We start from the raw sequence: 22,556 nt of genomic DNA on the forward strand, positions 1-22,556 counted from the left end.
TGAACAAGTCTGATTCTTTGGATGTATAAGTTCATTTTCTTCTAAATAACATGGGTAGTGTTATATAAAATATAAGCTGTCTTTCTCGTTTTCAAATTATGTTCAAGATCAGGAGTAGGTAGAGTCCACTGTTAGCACAGAGGTTGGAGTAAGGCTCTGCATTGGTAGTTTGGTCCAGCTCCTGCCAGCCTCTATGAAACTCAGTTTACTTAGCTCTAAGATCTGGATGATGCTATCTCCTCCCAGGCAATAGAGAGGAAATAAGTATATATAAACACAGTAGCTGATGCAAGGCACTAACCTGATTATTTAACTGGATGATCTGCCATGTTTAATTATAACATTAAGTAAAATAATAATGAAAGAGAAACTTATCTTTCAATGTAACTTTCTTTGAAAGGAAACATGATTAGAGCACACCAGTTATTATTTCATTAATTTCTATAATTATGTAGCAGATCCTCAAAATTCTGGACATCCACTCAGTGGTTGTCTAGAAGTTCATCAAATAGCAAGTCTCTCTGGAATTCCAGAGGTGGCAGTCTCTTATTGCCTCCATGGCATATTAGTGTTGTATTTACTGTTATGTTGTTGTCCAGAACAGTGAAGCATCTGGGATTTTGCCTTACTTGCAGGTAAACAAGTAAGCCTGTTAAATTTTTGTGGATGATTGCAGAAGACACCTGACTCCTGGTCAGAGACAAAAGAGTCTATTACTCATGGTAAACTCTTTCATGTTGGTTTGTGTCAGCTTTCCACATCCCAAGTCTCTGTGGGGTGACACCAAGGGCCTGTGGTGAATGTCTGCACATAGAGTGGGCTGACAGGAGACAGACACTGAGCTTGAGGTCCATCACTCTTTGCCTGCAGTTACCTCATCTCTCAAGTCAGCTTCTTGCAAATGCAGCTTTGAAAATGGCCTAGAAATGTGTAGGACACTCATGACCTGTGGTGGGGTGGCCCTCTCCGCAATCAAACACACCTTTGCTGACCTAGCCTCTCACAGTGGAAGTTATAGTGTTCACTATTTTATAGATATCAAGTGAACCTTCAAATAAGCTTTGATCAGTTAAATAAATTGTCATATGTTTTATGTATTTATAAAAGGGAGGACCCAAAAATACTGGAATTTATTGATAAAAAACATGTATTTATTCTTACATGTTTAAACTTCACTTAACTTCAAAGTACTCTCCATTTGATGCAATGCACCCATTGAGACATTTTTTCCACTGCTCAAAATACTTTTTAAACTCATCAAGTTTGATACCTTTTAGTGCTTCTGCTGTATTTTGTTTCACCTCTTCCACATTGGCAAAACATTTCCTTTTGAGGATTTTTTTCATCCAGAGAAACAAAAAAAGTTTGGGGTGAGATAAGGTGACTAGAGAGGATGGAGCATGGGGATCATGCCTTTTTGTCAAAAACTGCTCAGCACAGGTGGGCAGGTGTACTCCTAAATCACCCACCATGAAATGGGCAAACGCACTGAAAGAGTCTTCAAAAAAATTCACTGAAGTCAAATGTACCCTCTCACAACAATGCCAGCTGGTACACTGACACAGATGGGTTCCTAGGACACTAACCTAGAGGGGGAAGACTTTAGCACAAGGGGTCCTCCCTCCAAGAGATAATTCTTGTTTTGGGGGCATCCTCCCTCATAGGTAATATAATAATGACACATTCCTATATTTCATTCACATGTACCATTACTACATAAAATCCTGTGGAATTCAGAAAAATTTATTCTGGTCCTACAATACAATGAGTAAGATGATCAGGGTGTTTTTTAGACAAAAATGTAGGTGAATAATTTAAAATGTGAGAGAAATAACAATAAAAGACTGTACCAAGGATTTATGACTGAGCAAATAGGTAAAAGAAAGTAATATATAATTTCATACCAAGGGAGTATGGTTTACATTCCAGACATGCATATTTGTTTGTTAGACATCCATGGAGATGTTGAATAGGTGACTGTATATAGGATCTAGAAAGCCAGAGGGGGAGATATAAACTTGAGATGCATCAGTGTACAGATGGCTTTTAAAGCATGAGTCTAGAAGAAACTACTAGGTGTGAGTACAGAAAGAATGCAGAAAAGATGCCATACTGATATTTATAAATCAAAAAATTATTGAGGAACCAGCCTAGGAAACTGAAAAATATGAATGGTAAAGTGGAAGAAAATTCAGGAGGAGGTTGTTCTGAAGTCAAATAAAGAAAGTGTTCAGGAAGGAGAGGGTTCTAGAAGCTGTGGCACAGGCAGCTGGGTGGTCCCACCAGGTGAGCAGAGAGAGTTGGAGACAGCAAGATGGTGAGAAAGGTGCTGAGTGGCCATCTTCCTGAGAGCAGTCAGAGTCAGAGCAAACCCTGACTGACTGCATTCCAGGGAGAAGATCGGAGAGAAAGAGGAGACAGGAGACACAGGTAATTCATTGGATGTCCTGAAGAGGATAGTAACCAGAAGGAATGTGTGCCAAAGGAGAGTTTTTGTTTCTGTTTTTAAAAGGTGGGAGACATGGCAGCATGTCTGAATACTGGTAGTACAGTACAGAGAAACACTAATGACACAGTAAGGGGAGGCACGGTTTAGGGGAGAGTCAGACATGTGACAGCTGATTACTGTGCACTGTGGTAAGTCCTGGAAGAGAAACAGTGGACTTCCCAGTGAGACTAGTGTGAGGAACATACACACCTATGGGACACTATTAGAGCACTCATCAACTTAATAAATACTGTATGTTCAACTGGGCTTATGATCTTTTTGATCAGGTTTGTAAAGTGAGAAAGGCTTATGTAAGCTATCATAAAATAGTTTCTTCAAGTTTTCTGAAAATTCCCTGCTGAATTCCCAAGAAATAGAGGCAGTTTTTATCACTTCATTTAAAAAAAATAGTTAATTCTAAGAGAAAAAAAATCAAATCAATATCTTCCAAAAGATCAAGCCAAAGAATGCTCATTACTTTATACAACAGAAGGTTGTGTGTTTGTTTGTTTGTTTTAATGGCACTGAAAGCAGAAAGGTGCAGGGCAGTGGAAAACAGACATGGAACAAGGTAGCAAACAAATCTCATGTTGCTGTCATGCCTGCTGTTAAATGATTCCCTTCTATCAGGTCTTGCTGTGAGGTGTCCTGTTTAAAGCAGAATGAATAGGTGAAATTTTACTTGGGCTTTGCAAATATGTTTTTCAGTGGTTTAATGACAGTCTAAGTTTTTTCTTTAATTTTTTAACCTACATGAATGGGAGCGAGATATTTTTCTAGGACTTACCAGGTTTCTCTCCTGACCTAAATTAGAAATTTTCCAATGTGTCTTCTCAAAGGCATTCTTCCCCCTCCCTCTGTTTCTCTCAACCTAAGACCTAGGCTCCTGGAATATAACACCCAGTGTAAGGAAATTAATATGACACTCACAGATGCCATGTACTCTACTTACAAAATAGATGGACTGAGGAAAGAAGGAAGAAAAGAAAGAAGGGGCAGATGGGGCAGTAAAGCAGAGGGGAACTAAGCATGGCATGACAACTGTAAATAATTCAAAGAGAGAAGCAGTGCCTACTAAGGGGAACTGTTTAAACAAATTCATATTTTTTAAAAGACAGTGTTGAAAACAACTGTGGAGGTTGGAGTCCAGGGGGAGGATTGAACGTGGGAGCTAGGGTCGGGATAGAGCAGGGGAGAGTAATGGGGAAAATGAGGACAAACTGTAGTTGAACAATAATAAAAAATTAAAAAATAAAAATAAAAGACAGTGTTAGCAATCATCACATAAAATCAATATTTTATTAATTATAAACTAATTATAAGGTAGGTTAAAGTTTTAGAAACTTGAGTTGATCTGGGCACTACAGGAAGACCACACTTGCTTCCTGTAGTTAATCAGTTTTGTTTTATTTGTGACAGTGCATTTATTTTTAGATTATCCATCTAGTGGAAGGAATCAGCATAGAGAAGGAATCAACATAGGTCCTATGTTTGTTTTTATGTGCTATATTTACATATGCTGGGGATTCATTATTTCCTAAATGAATGGTGACAGAAAAAAAAACATATAAAACAGTTCATGTCTTCAGAACACATTATTTAGTTTTAAAAATTACATTGATTTTTGTTGATTTTTTTCCTGGAGTTATTATTGAACTAGCAGCTTTATGAAATCCATCTTTGTAAACCTTGTGTTTATACCTATTTTCATTTACATAATTTATAAATTACAGAATTTGTATTGATTGGAAAACTGTTATTACCTCTTATGCTATTTCAAAGTGGCAGACTTTGAAAGTGATACAAATGCAATGAAAGGTGGGTCACACCAAATTTGGTCAAAATCATTTTACACTTCAGATAGTTAAAGTGACAATGAAAAATACCCACAACTGGACTGGTGAAATAAAACAAAGGATTTCATTTTTTAAAATGTGAGCATGTGTATGTGTCAGTTAGTTTGTTTTATCAAAGGCATTCTTAAAGCTGGAAAGATGTGTGGAAATATGAGATGGAATCAATGTATGACACGGAACATATCTCAATGTTCACTCCCCTTCCACTCCCCTCTTATTCATATATTCTTTATGCCAAGTAGTGGTAGCCGTCTAATTACCAAGCAAGAAACTCAGGGGTTTTTACTCCTCTCTTCCTCACCTGGCCTATTTTAATGATAGTATAACATAATTTAAAATATCTTAGCTGCTGGTTTGTTGTGATATTTGTAAGTATGCTTTTTCTATTTTTTCTCTTTCTAATTACTCTTCCAGACTGATTTAGAACTAATTTCCTACTTTGTCCTCTCAAGGTCTGTTAAAAATCCTTTGGAACATATTATTGAAATTGTATTGCATGTATATGGAAATGAAATTCTCATCATAATATTAAGTAATTGGATCTAAGAACTGTATGTGTCATATTTTTTAGTATCTTTACTAAATAATATATATATTTATATAGAATATATATATTCTCTCTCTATATAGGAATATATCACAAAATCAGAGAGAGAGAATATAAGTACACATGCATATATATTTAGCCTTTATATAGTATACTGCTATATATCTAATGTATTATTTATATACTGGTACATACTATTATATATATTCTGTCTCCACATATAAATACAGACATAGAAATAGATATAAGTATAGTTTTCATTGCTATTGTGTAGGTGTTTATCATTTCCTTTTTAATTGGTATATGAAATAGAATGGATTGGTATAGAAATAGAATGGATTTGTGCATGTTGATTTTATTTAGGGTCACTTCATTAAATTTTCTTGGTATTTTTAAATCAAAAAGAATTTAGATATTTTGGAACAAAAAGAATAGATTCATGAGTGACACATATCTTGTCACTTCATTTTCAATGTCTATTCTTCCACCTCTGGGTGTTCTTATCTAATTGCCTGGGACATGCAGAACTGTGTTGAATAGCAGATTTGGGAGTATCCCTGTGTCATTTCTAGTTTTTATGAAAATGCTTTTAATATTTTTTATTAAGTCAGTTGTTCACTTTAAATTTCTGGAAAATACTTTTTATTATGTTAAGGAATTGTTTTTTCTTCCTTGCTTGCCAAATATCTTATGGTTCTCTTCATTTCTTTTTTTCTTTCTTTCTTTTTTTTTAAATTTATTTATTTATCTTTAGAAGGGAAGGGAAGGAGAGAAGGAGAGAAATATCAATGTATGGTTGCTTTTGGTGCATCCCCTGCTGGGAACTGGCCCCTGCTGGGAACTGGCCTGCAACCCAGGCATGTGCCCTGAGGGGGAATCAAACCGAGATCTTCTGGTTCACAGGCCCGCGCTCAATCCACTCTTCATTTCTTAAGGTCATGGTGAAACATGTCCAAACCCACTCTGTGCCCTTTCTTACTACTGATCCTTTGGTGATGTTTAGTCTCTGCTATGATATGTTTCCAACATGTTTAAGACTCTCATCCAATTCCCTCTACCCCAAGCCTTCCTTGACCTGCTCCCTGTGTATCTCTTTCATTCTTTCTTTGCTTACTCTATAACTGTTTTTTGGTATATTTTTCTCTCCATGAGACTATGAAGTCCTAAGGTGAGGTCCTTAACTATTCATTTTTGTGTCCCAGTTGACTAAGGTCTTGACATGTATAAAATAGATGCTAAGTTAAAATTGCTTTAATAAATTAATGAATGTAAGAATCGCTGAAAAGTTTTTTGTGGATAACACAGCAGTTAATTCTTTTGAGTTGGATAATATTTTATTATTTCTTAGTATTTATTTCTATTTCTCAGAATTACACTTTCTTTTTTTATATTTTTGCATTTTGTCCATTGTTTTGTTTTTAGTAGCTGATGTTAGGATACAGTCCACTGAAAAAATGCCAGCTATTGAAGAGGAAGAAAAACTAACAATATGTTATATACTTGGTGTTAAATCTTGGGGGCAAGATACCTTTTGTTGGTTATCAAAGCTTAGGAAAATAAAAATTATTGAATTTTAATATTATATTATAAGGAAATTCACCTTTTTTGTACATGCAGGGAATAACCATTCGACCACTAGTGGAGTTTCTTGATGTTAAGAGAGCCAATAAAAAGCAACAAGCTGTCAGTGAAGAAATCCACTGTCGGGTAGGTTTTAATGTAGTATAATGATTTAAATGATAAAAGAAAAAATTGTTGGATTCAGGCACACAGTTTGACAACATGGTGCTCATTACATGAAGAAGAGAGAAATGGCAGAAGACAAAAAAAGAGGGATGAAAAAGGCATGAGCTGGAGGTGTAGAATGAACATAGCTTCATGGTGGCTTCTCCAAGTTAGCTTGCTAAGCTCCTCAGGAATCCCCCTTATCACTCCCTTCAATCTGAATTTGTTTATACTAGAAAATTATCATCATAATTTTTAAGATTATGAATAACTGTTAAAGATGAGAAAAATAATCTAAGAATTGCTTAATATCCATAGGACAAACATCTCATCATTTTGTTTGAAGATTATTATTTTATTGCTTTCAGTGAAAAAACACACACACAAAGAGCAAAAACCAGTAGTCTTTGAAGTTTAGGCATGATGTAAAAAGAATAGAAATTATTGCTTTTAGGTGAAGATTAATAAATGAGCCTGCTTTTTTCATTTTAGTTTTTTGATCATGTGAAGACTGGAATTGAAGATGTTTGTGGACATTGGGGTCACAACTATTGGAGAGACAAGTAAGAAGGCCTGATGCCATTGCATTATGAAGTGGCTCTGAATGACTCCAGAAGGAGCACTTGTTGACTTGTGTTATTTTTCAGATTTGTAAATGTTTCCTATGTTGTGCCGAAGTGTTTTTTTTAGGATAAAATTCAGCTATAATAGAGACCTGGAAAAATAGTAGCTTTAACAAGATAGAAGCTTATTTCCCTCTGATACAAATAACCAGAGGCAGGCAATGTAGGTTTCATAGATGAGTTCTGCTCTACAGACTCCTCATTGGTTCCAGGACTCTCCTGTCCAACTGATGCTACTAACAGCTTCTGTTTCCGAAGTTTCCTCTTAGACCAAAATGACTGCTTCAGGAATAGCCATCATACACACATTCCAGGCTGAATGTAGGGAGAAAGGTACTGAAGAGACAAAGAATATCTAATAGAATATGCCCTAGAATATGTACAAAGAATATGCACTTCTCCTAAACAAAGATATCAGAAATTCGCACACAATTCTTCCAGTTATATCACATGGCCTGGCCTTTCACACCCAGGGCTCAGTCATATGAACATTTATTACTGAAAGGGAAACTGAGGAATGGAGACTATTTGGCTAAAAAACTGGGGGTTCCATTACTATTTGTTCTATCAAATGTGTTAAGAACACATGAGGACATAAATAGACTATCAGAAAAAACAAGTGTTTTTAAAGCTATACTTGGCTGAATGATTATGTGCACTTACATAAATATCTATCATTTATCATCTATCATCTATCTATTTATCTATCGTCTACCTATTTATAATCTCTACCTATCATCTGTCTATCTTTTATACCTCTAAAGAGACTACGGTGGATAAATAAGATTCAGTGTCTCTCTTCAGGGACCACATAGTTGAAGTGGAAGAGGTAGACCAGCAGGCAGAACGGGGCTGGCAAAGACTTGGGAAGGAGGCAGCTGTTCAGCTGGTTCCTGAACACAAGACAGGTTCTAAGCCTCCTGCCCGTCTGCCTTGTCTTTCCTAACTTGCTAACAGATACTCTCACCCCTGCTAATTAACATGAAGTTAACCAATTTACCAGTTTCTGTAATTTAACATAAGGGAATTTTAAAGTATTTACTGACTGTTCACATGTTCTGACATGATATTATACTACATGAGAAGTATAAACTATAAACTCAGGCCTCCAAATTTTACAATATAATAACAGTCACAGAGCAAATAGGTGTGTGTGTGTGTGTGTGTGTGATGTCACTAAGTCATAAAATGAGTTATGGAGACTTGAAGCGCTAGAGCAACCTTTACATGCCTAGCCATACTGTTTACAGATTTAGAAAGGCTCCTTAGACCTAGCCTTACTTTATCACAAAAGGAAAGTATTTTATTTGTCATATAGAGACATAAAATAAAATAATGGCAACTAAAATCTCCATTGTGAAAACATTGAAAACAATGGCCATTTGTCTTGGGCAGTATTCACTTTTTTGGAGACAAGAGGTAGACTGGAGTACCCTGTCTCCCTTGTGACATTGCCCTGTTTTATAAATACCTGGGACCCTCTTAACAAAGACTGATCCTAGCCTGTGCCAAGCCACTGATTGATACAGACTTCTCTGCCCCTCATCGCCAGTTTCCTGAGCCATGGCTATTTTCCACTTATCTTTTCTCGTTCAACCCAACCACTTTTCTCCCTTCCCTATCATCCTATTAGTCCTTGCCTGAAGTGACAGGTAAGTAGAAACCCATAACAGTTTTTTCCTTTTCAAAGGTAAAGATCAGGCTAAATATTTATATCACTCCTTCACCTCCCAAACAGGGGGAAATAGATGTGAGTAGATACAGAAATGGAGTTGGCAGTCCCTAGGGCAGTGTTAGAAGAAGGAAGAAATGGACCCTGTGATCATGAGGATTTTGTCTGGAACTTAGGTGAAGGAATGTCAGAGAAACTCTGGCTATGTCCTATCTTTCAGGGAGAGGTACTTTATCTCTGGGGCACATAAGTCTATTCCAGGCAAACATCTACAATCATCAGGCTAAAGGACTATAAATACTAAACGTGTCAGAGACAACTTTGACTCATGTCAGAAAGGTAATATTGTTACATGTCTAACATTTTTCTCTGCAGTATACATAGTTCATTTAATACATTTATAAGCCTTTTATTTTTTCTATGCACAATGTTTTACAGATAAATTTTAAATAATTTTCTGGATTGTCAAGTGCATTCTATATCCCAGGGAGGTGGTATGCAGGGATTTGGTGCTGATACAAGCCATTCTTAACTTTAGTTCTGCTCAGATCCTATCTCTGATAGGTAATAATTATTGGCATTACTAAAGCTGACATAAAAAGAAGTGATTGTTTTAGGTATGTTGGGTATCTTTCCTTTCTTATGAAATACTTACACTGTGAATTTCTGGTGGTCCTGCCACAGAATTCTTAAGGCATTTGACCTTTTGAGAAAGACATGACAGGGTGATGCAGTAGGAAAGTTTCTCAAACTTGGCAAAGGAGTGTAATGATGGAGAAAGGAACTGCATAAGTAGCCTGGCACAGAAATGAAAGGTGTGATAATAAAGCAAAGAAAGAAAATGCACAGCTCCTACACTAAATAGATCGGGTGTCATTGTTCCAGGTGCCATTGTCCTTAATGTTTACTCTTTGTTTTGTTTATCTCTAGTGAAAAGCTAAAATAATAATAGTAACAATGACAATGATAATGATGGTAATAATAATAATAATAATAAAAGTAGTTTAAAAGATGTGTTTCTGCCAAGAATCTTGCTCAAACTTATAGGAAAGTAGGTCCAGTATTTAGTGCACTGGCCAGTCAATAGCAAAGCACTTTAAGGATGATTCTCTTTAATCGTTCATAGCCCACCAGTATTTGGAAACAAGAATGTGGGTTAATGTTGTTTTTTATTTGTTTTTGTTTTTGTTTTGTTTTCATAGCACGAATGTGCCTATAAACCTCCTTGGGCTTATGGGGATCACTGTAATAAATTTTTTTCTTTCTCAACACGCATTTACTGTATGCTGTTCCATTTATATGTTGGCATAATAATGTTACATAACAAACCACCCCAACAGTCAGCTGCTCAAAGTGATAGTCACTTATTATTAAAGCACCGAGTTAGGAGGTTTAGAGTCAACTGATTTGGGCTGGGCTTGCTCGTGCTTCAGTGGTTTGTTTGGTTGTCAGCTGGTCCCAGCTGGCCTTCTCTGTGACTGGGGGGAAGGACAAGAGACATGATATAATGAGCAAGCTCATTTTAAGCCTTCGCTACCATCATCACATCTGCTGATAGCCCACTGACCAAAGCAAGTAACACGATTGAGACCAGTGGCAGAAAGTAGGATAGGGTAGGTCACTTAGGCAATGGTAGAAAGACAGTGCCAAGTAATAAGGAAGAAGATATGGAAACAGGGAAGAACTGGGACCAAATAATTCATTCATACATGCTTACCAGTGTGCCAGGCACTGTTCTATGCACTAGTGATATGGGAAAACAATAACAACCAACCTTTGCCCATACAGATCAGTCTTAGGCTAGGAAACAGAAAATATCATAAATGATAAATTAATAGCATGTTAGAAAACAACTTCCACAAAGAAAAATGTATCCATGAAACAATAAAAAGTTTGGTGGTGGGGGAGAGGGGTGACATTCATTTTAATGGGATGGGTAGGAAAGGCTCTTTTGGAAAAATGACCATTGAGGAAAGATTTAAATGAGACCTGAGAATGAACTTGCAGGTATGTTGGAGTATTCCTAGTAGAAGTAGTAGTAAATAGAAGAGCTCACAGGTGAGAGCACAGCTGTCAAGTTTCCCAGACATTAGTGAATCTGGACCTGAGTAATAGAAGCATGGTACTAAGAGGTGCAGCTCCAAGTTATGTATGGCTTTCAGGTCATTGTGCACTCAAGGTAGAGGCAGAGAAGTCATGTTGTTTGACTTACATTTTAACAGGATCCCTCTGGCTTCTGTGTCAAGGATGGGCTATTGGAATGCAATGGTGGAAGCAGAGAGACCAATTAGGTACCGATTGCAAGAATTCATTGAGAGATGATGTATCTTGAATCAGGGTGATGTGATGGTAGTAGAAGTTGTGAGAAATAGTGAGATTTTGTATGTACTTTGATGGTGGCACCAACAGAAACTGTTGATAGACTGGATAGAGAGGATTAGTTTGCTAGAGGTACTCTATAAAACAAAGTACCAGAGGTTAGGTGGCTTAAAAAATAACAATTTATTTTCTCAGTTCTGTGGGCTCAAAGCACCAGATCAAAATGTTAAATTTTGTTCCTTCTGAGGACCATGAGGGAAGGGCTTCTTATAGGCTTAGGCCTCTCTCCTTGGCTTGTAGGTGGCCTTCTCCTTCATGCCTCTTCATGTCATCTTCCCTCTGTACACCTGTCCACGTTTCCTCTTATTATACAGACACCCATTATATTGGATTCAAGCCCACCCAGGTGATCTCATTTTCACTTAATCACTCCTGTAAAGACCCTGTCTCCAAATACGGCCACATTCTGAGGTACTAGAGTTATGGCTTCAGCATATTCAGACCATAACATGGAATATGAAAGAAGAAGAATCAAAGTTGACATCAGGGTTTTGACCTGGTGGAGTTATTATTAGCAGAAATGTAGAGGATTACAGAAGAAGATGAATTCAGTTTGAGCATACTGAATTTGAGATGTCTATTAAGCTATCCGAGTGGAGATGTTAATTAGGCAACTGCACATTTATTTCTGGGGTTGGGAGAGAGTTTGGAGCTAGAGATACAAATTTGAAAGTCACTGGCATAGATATGCTATTAAAATCCACAAGACTGGGCAAGGTCACCAGGAGAGTGAATGGTGGCAGAGAAAGACTGACCTCAGGGGGACTGCTATATGAAGAGGACAGAAAGTAGAAGAAGAATTTAAAATACAAAAATGTTGAGAAAGAAGCAGGCAGAGACCCAGGGGAGTGCGGTATCCAGGAAGACAATGTTCTAAGCAGGAGAGATCAGAAAATGTGAGAGCTAAATAACTGGTTGTTGGATTTATATTGTGTGTCGGGGTGTGACTGACCACCTCAATTTGGATAGTTGGAATGGAGTATTGAAGGCAAAAGCCTGATTTGTGAATGTTCAAGAGAGGATTAATGAAGAAGAATTATAGATACTGAGTATTAGCAATACTTTTGAAGACTTTTGCTGAAAGGAGAAGTAGAGAAATAGGAAATATAGAAATACACATATTAGATTTATGTATGCCATGGCAGTATATAAAAATGTATCAACATGTACTATATATTTTATATATTTGCATACATATTTTATATAAAATTGTGTTCATGTATGCACATATAAAATAATTATAATGATCAGACTCGCTAAACATTGCTACTATACTTTCCCCCTGGAAACAGTGGAACTGATTTTATTGCTGATTTTCTTACTCAGTGTAGTATTAGTTAATTGAAGTTTTTATATATTTTTTATTTCCAGGTTTAAGAAGTTTGATGACAAATACCTGCGGAAGCTTTTGATTCGGGAAAACCAACCCAAATCAAGCATCGTGTCTTTATATAAAAAGCTTGAAATAAAACATGCCATTGAAATGGCAGAGACTGGGATGATAAGTGCTGTTCCTTCTTTTGCATCTTTAAAGTATGTACTATTTTACAAATAAAAGTATTGCTAAGTATTGCTAAGGTCTTTATATATTTTTTTAGTTTTCATATCAGTAATAACAAATTTGACCTATGTCCTAGAGAGATATTCTAAGACCTCACAGAAGAATGAGATTCTGTTTAAAATGTGAAAGCCTAGAAATGTATATCTTATGTTGTCATGTCATGTCATGTCTCATTGTTGTATTATTTTAGAATTGACTAGTCAGACAATATTTTGTCATGTGTAGGATGATTATGCATTTATTATCTTTGCTTTAGGCAATTCAGTGATTTTTTAAAGTAAACTTAAGTCTCCTTAGCCGGCATTTTAAAGTATTTTAAGATGTGTTATATTTTCTATTATACATGTAGTTATTTAGCTATTTCCCCATACATGACTCACGGTCTCATGGTTTAAGGCTGGGAAAGAACCTTAATTTAGTGATCACCTGTTCCAGTGTCTCTCAACCTAGGCTACACACTAGAAACAGCCTGGGGTCATTAAATGATGCAGATGCCTGGGCCCTACCCTGACAAATAAAGTCAGAATCTCTGGTATGGAGGACCAAGTTTAGGTGTCTTTGTAAGTTTTTCAGGTGGTTCTAATATGAAGCCAGGATTGAGATCCACTGATATAGTATGTCCCCTTAATTTTAAAAGAGAGGAAATTAATACTTGGAATTGTGAAGTGATTTATCCAAAACTTTATTGCAAAATTATAGCAGAACAGTAAATACTCAGTGAGCAAATGAGGTTATATCATCATGCAATTTCATTCCTTTCCTTTGCAAAAGTGATAGAAACTACAGGTTCCACTGGTTTCTTCTTTCACTGATGAGCTTGAAGCTTATTTAAACTAAATGTCACCTAATTAAAATTCTATCTGTGAGAGAGTTTAAATGAGACAAGAGGCTTTAAATCATACCCAATCATATAAACTATGATTTTTACTAGGACTGTAAGTCTATTATATAAATTATGAGAGTTTATACAATCCAGAATAAAAAGAAGTAGTGATCAGAATTGCTTGGAGGTAAAGGTATTACATTGCATTATAAATAGCAGTGAATTGAGATGACTGACTTATGGTCCCAGTCTGCAAATAACTCTCTGCATGACCTAAAGTTGGTCTATTGCCCTGAAATTGATATTTTTCAAGTAGAAAATGGAGCTTGTCTTGATCCTTAAGTTTCCCTCTAGCTTTACAATTTTATGATCTTTCCTTCCCACTATTCCATTTGTAGTTAAAGCAAGGGATAATTCAATTATCCAGTTTCTCAAAGGAGAGCCATTGTCATTGTGATCACAGAATGAATTCTCAGTTTTCCTCACTATTCACAGTTCATTTTGATGTCAGTGGTAAACAGAGTAAAGGCAAATGTTTAGGGTTAGGGAACTAGGGACCAAAATTAATGGCTAGCTGCATAATTGGCTAAACGAGTGCCATATTGACCATTGCACATCTCCTAAGACGTTTTATCTAGACTCACAGGGGTATCCAAACTTTTGGCATCTCTGGGCCACACTGGAAGAAGAGTTGTCTTAGGCCACACTTTAAATACATTGTGACACACGATCACAAAATAAGTCTCATAATGTTTTAAGTGAATTTATGATTTAGTGTTGGGCTGCATTCATAGCCATCCTGGGCCACATATGGCCCATGGGCCATGGGTTGGACACCCCTGACTGGGAAAGTAAAAGCAAAAGGGGAGATAAGAAGGAATTGTATTTTTGATAATAATGGGTTATTACAGATCAAACCATCTTCTGAGAATAACAAGGAAAAAAGTAAAAATATACTTTCCAAATCTGCTCGAAAGCCAGAGAGTACTAGCACATTGAAGAACTCTGTTATCCAAGAGTACATAAAACGGAATTCCAAGAAGATGGTACTGGCATTTGGTGCAGTTTTCCTCCCTGGATTACAGAGGAAGTGTCTGAAAGCCTAAAAGGTTAAAACACTGAATGAACTTAGGGAATAAAATTGAAATTCAGCACCCTCAAGAAAGAGGAGTTTTTGTATCCAGCCATAGGGTCACCTCAAAATTCTGCACGTTAACCCTCAAATAAAAGAAGCCCAATCTAGGATTATCTTAATCTATGATTGTTTATATCATTTGAGGTTAATATTACTCCTTTTCCAGTTTCCTGAGAGAAGTAAACTTAAACCTTCTCTGGAAGAAAGTAAGATTTTAAAGAGATTTAAACTATCTCTATGCTTTTTCATATTTACTTCTAGCAACCAATCAAAAGAATATGAGTGGATAAATATGACTGAAAACATTGAGAAAAAGATATGAATACAGTAGTAATAATTAAGGGGATTCATATAACTGAGTTATCAGACATGAACTTTAAAATAAAAATAATGTGCTTAAGATAAAATGGCATTGATATTTTGGTATTGTCATTGAGATTATATGACTAAAAGTATGTTAATGGAATATTTGAGCTAAAAATAAAGCAACTAAATTTAGGATCTCATTTGAGAGGCATAAGCACAGGTCAGATCTAGCTGAAGAGATACTTGATTATTTGGGAGATAGGAAAGGAAAAATATACCCAGAATGAAGCACAAAGTGAAAAAAAGGATAAAAGATATTGAAAAGAAAGTAAGGAACATTTGGGAGATAGTAAAACGTTCCAAAAGGAGATGAGAGAAAAAATTGGTAGAAGCAATTTAAGACAAAATGATTAATTATTTATCCAAACAGATAAAAGAGATGAACTATGACAAACACCAAGGAAATTAGATTCAAAAAACAAATGAAGGTACATGATAGTAGAAACTGCTAAAAATCAAAATCGCCATAGAGAAAAGTCTAAGCACACTCAGAGGGAAAAAAAAGGGACCTATTTTCTTCAAAAGAGAAAAAAACTGACAATTAGTTTTCAATGAAAATGCTAGAAATCATTGGTATCTTTGAAATTCTGAAAGTAACTTATAACCTAGAGTTCATGTACCAGTAAAATACCCTTCAAAAAAGTAGAGTAAAAACATTTCAGACAAAAATAAAAACCATCACATTAAAGTAAATGATAAAGGGTTTCAGACAAAAAGAAAAGTTTCAGATGAGATCAGGTGCATTCAGGGTGGTATGAAAATATGCTCAGCATCATTAGTCATCAGAGAGAAGCAAATTAAAACCACAAGGAGATACCACTTCACACAGGTGAGAATGGCCATCATAAACGAATCAACAAACAAATGTTGGAGAAGCTGTGGAGAACAGGGAACCCTAGTGCACTGTTGGTGGGATTGCAGACTGGTGTACCCACTGCAGAAAACAGTATGGAATTTCCTCAGAAAAATAAAAATGCAACTGCCTTTTGACCCCGCAATTCCAACCCTGAAACACCAATCCAAAAGAACCTATACACCCCAATGTTGACAGCATTACAATTTACAATAGCCAAGTGCTGGAAGCAATCTAGGTGCCCATCAGTAAATGAACGGATGAAAAAACTACGGTATTTTTACACAATGGAATGGTATGCAGCAGAAAGAAAGGAGCTCCTACCCTTTGCAACAGCATGGATGGAACCAGAGAGCATTATGCTAAGTGAAATAAGCCAGGTGGTGAGGGACAAATACCATATGGCCTCACCTATGAGTGGAACCTAATCAACAAAACAAACAAGCAAGCAAAATATAACCAGAGACATTGAAATTAAGAACAATCTGACAGTAAGCAGGTGGGAGGCAATAATGGGGAGGAAAGAGGGAGGGGTTCTCAGGAACAACTATAAAGAACACAAAGGAAACCAAGGGAGAGTGGAATCAGGGGTGGGAGGTGGGAATGGCTGGGGTTGGGGGATGTGGTGGGGGGAAAAGGCAGACAACTGTACTGGAACAACAATTAAAAAAATGTTAAAAGATGAAAAAAGTTTCATAGAAAACCTTGCAGATGAAGAAAGGAATTAAAACAATGGAAATGGTAAATATTTGTAAAATTTAAATGAGTATTACATAAAATAATAGACTAGGGTGTTTAAAATCTGTAATGACTTAAAACTAACAACAATAATCACTTATAAACTGAGAGGGAGGTGAATGGTATTAGCATGTTCTAAGGTCCTTGCGTTGTCCAGAAAGTGGTAAAAATAAAAATGTATTTTGGACTTTAGTAAGCCAATGAGTAATATTATAATTCCAGGTAATCACTAAAAATAGTAAAAATTTAACAAGGAAACAAAGAAAGGAAATGAAATAACAAAATAAAACAAATTTTAAAGTTAAAACAAAGTAGATAAAACAATCATAGAATATATGGGAAAAATAGAATGCAAATAGTAAGAAAATAGTGTTAAACCCAATTACATTAAATATAAATTTATTCTACTTAAAAGGCAGAGATGATCAGAATGGATAAAATACACAACTTACCAGATGTTATTTATAAAATATACTACTTATATGTAAGGAAACAGTAAGGTTACAGATGAAAGGTTGAAAAAAATGTATTGTTAAAGCACCAAACAAAAAAAGCTTATGTAATTACATTTTACCATAAAATATAAACATTATGAAAAATATTGCTAGAGATAAAGAAATGTATCTTATTAGATAAATTTTCAAATCTGTAAGAAAGCATAACAATTCTAAATTATTGGCATACAAATAATATAGCCTCAAAATATATGAACCAAAACTTGACAGAACCACAATTAAAAATATACAAATTCATAACTATAGTTTTAAGTATAAACATAGGAAGTGGTTGCGCACTTATCACTAGACTTTTGCAAACACGTTTGTTAAAACTTGGTGGGAACATTAAACAAGATAATCAGTCACCAAAAAAGATTGCTATATATTGACCTTATTTGTTCAATTTTAAAATTCTGTGAATAAAATTTGCTGTTCAAAAATCCTAACTAGAAAGTTAGATAGCTATCTATACAAAATTTTAGTCTAAAAATATGCTTCTTACAAAATTATATAAGCTTTTTAGGTTGAGGCAATAATGAATTATCTAAATATAGGAAAGCCTACCCTGTTGAAGCTTTGAATTTCTTTGTTCATTCCTTTGTGTGTATCCATTACCATTGGGCATAGGTATTTGTATACCAGTAATTACCATTATTGTTGGTTTATAGTAACAGGAACTTTGCATTTAAAAATAATATAAAGGCTCTGGCTGGGTGGTTCTGTTGGTTGGAGCATGGTCCACAAAACAAAAAGGCTGAAGGTTCAATTCCTGGTCAGGGCACACACCTATGTTGCAGGTTTGTTCCCTGGTTAGGGTTTATATGAGAGGTGACTGAGCTGTGTTTCTTGCTCACATTGATAGTTCTCTCTTCTTTCTTTCCCTTCCTCTCTTCCTAGGATTAAAAACATAACTAAAATATAAGTATAAGAGGTTGCTGGTTCAATTCCCAGTCAGGGCACATGCCTGGGTTGAAGGCCAAGTCTCTAGTTAGGGGTGTGCAACTATGTTCTTTATTTTGTGTGCTGTTGGCTCACTGCATGCACACACACATATTTTTAATCCTCACTGGAGGATATACTTATTGATTTTAGAGAGATGGGGAAGGGAGTGTGAAAGAGAGAGAAAGATGGGGAAAGGGGGGAGAAAGAGGGAGAAACAGACGTGAGAAATATCAATAGGTGATTTGTTGCTTCTTGTGTGTACCCTGACCAGGCACGGAACCTGCAAACTAGGCACGTGCCCTGACTGGGAATTGAACCCACAACTTTTTGGTTACAGGACAGCACTCCAGCCAACTATGCCACACTGACCAGAGCCGTTTATATAAGTTAACTACCTCAGCTTTACTTTAATTTATTTTATCTATTTATTTTATTGTACTATATATATTTTTTGGAAACTTCCTCAAAATCATTTTGAAGGACTTAGAGTACAACTACATACATATAGTCAATTTTCATTGTTTGAAGTACTTAAAGTTTTATAAAGTTGCCCGTGGAGATTGATTTGCAAATACTGAACCATTGCTCCTGTGGGAAAATACAGGGTTAGGTTTTTGTGAACCTCTGGTTACAATGTTTTAATCAGCCAATCAATATACAATCTTGTTCTGTTTAAAAACATCTGGCTGGTGTGGCTCGGTGGATTGAGGGCTGACCTGAGTCTACGGCCATAGCACCCTGAACACGCCCAATATCATCTGAGTGCTGAAGAGAGAACCAAAAGATTGCTGGTTCAATTTCTAGTCAGGGCACACACCTGGGTTGCAGGCCAGGTGTCCAGTAGGGGGCACACAAGAGGCAACAAACTGATGTTTCTCTTGCGCATCCACGTTTCTCTTCTCTTTCTCCCTCCCACCCCTTCTCTCTAAAAATAAATAACATCTTAAAAATTATTTAAAATATATTGTTGTATCATTAATATTGAACTTGTGACCAACAGCACCAGAATTCATACTTGAACAAAGCCTATCTAACACAACTTTTCTCCAGAAGGCCTATTACAACTGTATGCACATATGAACACTAGACCTCATTTCAGAGCTATGCTTAAAACAGCAAAATGGATCACCAGCAAAAAAATCACCAGCAAAAAAATGCAAAACTGTGAAAAATTTGTCACTAAATAGACTGTGAGGAAACTTTTTAACAGTATAAGAACTAAAACAAGAAGGCAAAGCATAGCTCATTTGGGAACCTGCATGTCAATCAACTCAAATTTTTTTCCACTTTGTACAAGTCCGGCAATGACTAAGAAAGTGCCAAAAGTATTGATAATGTATTTATAAATACATTTTAGCAAGTAGGTAAACTTGCTGGAATTCTGAATAATGAGGATCAACTGTATATATGTACATATTATAAATGGTGTCTTTGCAAATATAGCTAATGAAGTTTTTTAAGCTCAGGCAAGAATAGCAAAATACAGCTTAAGTTTCTATTGGGAAAAAATTCTATATTATTTTTTATTCTATCTTTTCCATTACCATTTACCCCACTTATACCTTCTTATGGTGTATCAGAAATAATAAAGTGATAGCATCATAAACTATTATAGTTTAACTTCTTTTTTTAAAATATTTTATTTATTTATTTTTAGAGAGATGGGACAGGAAGGAGGAAGAGAGGGAGAGAAACATCCATGTGTGGTTGCCTCTCATATGTCCCCCACTGGGGACCTGGCCTACATCCCAGGCATGTGCCCCAACTGGGGATCGAATCAGCAATCCTTTGCTTCACAGGCCCGTGCTCAATCCACTGAGCTACACCAGCCAGGGCTATACTTTAACTTCTATCAAAAATAATTGCATGAACAGACTCTGAAAACATGTGCATGATTAAACTTAGCCTGAATGATTTCAACACTAGAGCAAAATTTTTAGAATTTTAAATTAACTTTAAAATGTTGAGTAATTTCTAAGTGTCATACTGTAAACTAAGATTATTCGTATAAAATAATGATGTTGTCTTTAAGAAGAATATTGTTGACTTCAATATTTATTAAATAGTAAAACATTCTTTTTCTAAAAATTCACAGTGACTGTCGTGAAGAAAAAATAAGGAAGCTTACACCTGGTGAAATGGATGAAATTCGGGAAATATTATCGAGAAATCTCTACCAAATTCGTCAGCGAGTGAGAATAATTTATTTAACAAAATATTTACTTGCTTTTGACTGAAAATATGCCTTCTGATTTTGTGCTAATTATAATGGATACTGTCCCACCATTACGCCAACCTCTGAGTCCCTACACCAGATGTCTTCTTTTCCCTTAGACGCCATTTCAACATGAAGCCTCTAGGGTACAACTCTTCTCTGGACATCATTGGTGAAGCCTTCTGGGAATTCTGCTACTATAAGCTTGGAGATTAAATATATATATGTATGATTTTTATAAAATATATATTTTTTCATAAAATATATTTTCATATATATGAAAATATTTTTAATGAAATACCTTCATAGCTTAGAAGACTTCTAAAAATGTACTTAACTTTAGTTATTCATAAAGTGCTGTAGTTTCTTCCTTTAATGTCATCTGAATGGTTTAACTGCATTTTCATTGTTTACTCCTTATTCTAATAGTTTGCTAATAATGAGGTTAACATTTAGTGAAGACGTACAATTTGCCAAGCCCCATTTCAGCACATTGGATACATTAGTTCATTTTATCCTCTAACAAATGGTGTTACTTTTGTCTCCACTTTACAGATGAAGAAATTAAGGCACAGGGAGATGAAATGGTCTAAGGGACACACTGCTTGTTAGGATTCCTCTTCACTCATGCTGGGGTCATCTGTGTAGCTTCTTAGCTGTTCTCCCCAAAGGTTGTCCCTGTTCCATTCTATACTACTGTCCATTCCTCCACCCTTTTCCCTAAAGCACCTTTTAAAAAAAGCACCCGCCCTGGCTGGTGTAGCTCAGTGGATTGATCGTGGGCCTGCGAACCAAACAACTGCAGTTCGATTCTCAGTCAGGGCACATGCCTGGGTTGCAGGCCAGTTCCCAGCAGGGGATGCGCGAGAGGCAACCATACAATAATATTTCTCTCCCTCCCTTCCCCTCTAGAGATAAATAAATAAAATCTTTTTAAAAAGTTATTAAAAAACACCCTTTTAAAAATACTCACCAGAGGACATGCTTATTGATTTTTAGAGAGAATGGAAAGGAGGGAGAGAATCAGATCTGTTGCCTCCTGTACATGCTCCAGCCAGCAACCAAACCTGCAATTTAGGCATGTGTCTTGACCAAAGATCGAACCTGTGATCTTTTTTGGTTTACTGGAGAATGCTCCAGCCAAGTGAGCCACACTGCCAAGGGCACTAAAGCGCCTTTTAATAGCAGCATTACCTTCTCTCCGCTGCTGCTTTGTCAGTTCAATTGATCCATATTCTTGAATTTTCAATGTTCCCCCAAGCCTTCCATATTATTCCCAACCTTGTCTTTAAATAAGCTCATGCTGTAGTGCTGTACCACTTAAGTCTAGCCCTTAATACCTAATTTATATTATTTTGTTAGCCTTAGATGCCCAACTAGATGGTGCACCTCAAGGCAGGAGTTGAGTCCTGTTCTCTTTCTTTTTCATTTATCTACTAAGCCTTATATAGTATGGACACAGGAATATTCCCAAGAAGTATACANCTGCTGCTTTGTCAGTTCAATTGATCCATATTCTTGAATTTTCAATGTTCCCCCAAGCCTTCCATATTATTCCCAACCTTGTCTTTAAATAAGCTCATGCTGTAGTGCTGTACCACTTAAGTCTAGCCCTTAATACCTAATTTATATTATTTTGTTAGCCTTAGATGCCCAACTAGATGGTACACCTCAAGGCAGGAGTTGAGCCCTGTTCTCTTTCTTTTTCATTTATCTACTAAGCCTTATATAGCATGGACACAGGAATATTCCCAAGAAGTATACATTAATTCTATCAGAAAATGAACCTCCTTACAAATCATTTGTTTTAGGCAACAGATTACTGTGCAGCCCATAAAACTTAAAATGTATGCCATATACAGCCACCTTGACATTTTACTGCTTTAAATACCAGGTCATAATCATTGCTAGTGGTAGCAGGAGCTTTCTCAATTTGACAACTCTGTTGAAAAGAACTTTTCCTTACTCAGATGGACATGGCACCAATAAGTGTCTCGGAGTGATCTGTTTTTATACCAGTAATTGTTATTCAACAAAGAACAGACGGAGACGTGTATTTTTTCCCTAGCTGCTACTGATGGGTAAAATAGATATAAGGTACTTAGAGGTTCAATGAAGGCACTTGATGAATGCAAT

The 22,556-nt window shown here is 36.1% G+C and overlaps 1 protein-coding gene across 1 annotated transcript in view; it reads left to right on the top strand.

Moving 5' to 3' along the window:
- SLC9A2 (solute carrier family 9 member A2) overlaps positions 1-22,556 on the top strand; it is a 112,786-nt gene that overhangs the window by 85,684 nt on the left and 4,546 nt on the right. The window contains exons 6-9 of the mRNA XM_037060819.1: positions 6,509-6,598; positions 7,109-7,179; positions 12,662-12,823; positions 20,301-20,397. Of these exons, the coding sequence (XP_036916714.1) occupies positions 6,509-6,598; positions 7,109-7,179; positions 12,662-12,823; positions 20,301-20,397 (420 nt within the window). The remainder of the gene's footprint in view (positions 1-6,508; positions 6,599-7,108; positions 7,180-12,661; positions 12,824-20,300; positions 20,398-22,556) is intronic.

The sequence above is a fragment of the Sturnira hondurensis genome, unplaced genomic scaffold (genome assembly GCF_014824575.4).
Source record: "Sturnira hondurensis isolate 20B ecotype Veracruz unplaced genomic scaffold, ASM1482457v3 Scaffold0012533, whole genome shotgun sequence".
NCBI classification, from domain to species: domain Eukaryota; kingdom Metazoa; phylum Chordata; class Mammalia; order Chiroptera; family Phyllostomidae; genus Sturnira; species Sturnira hondurensis.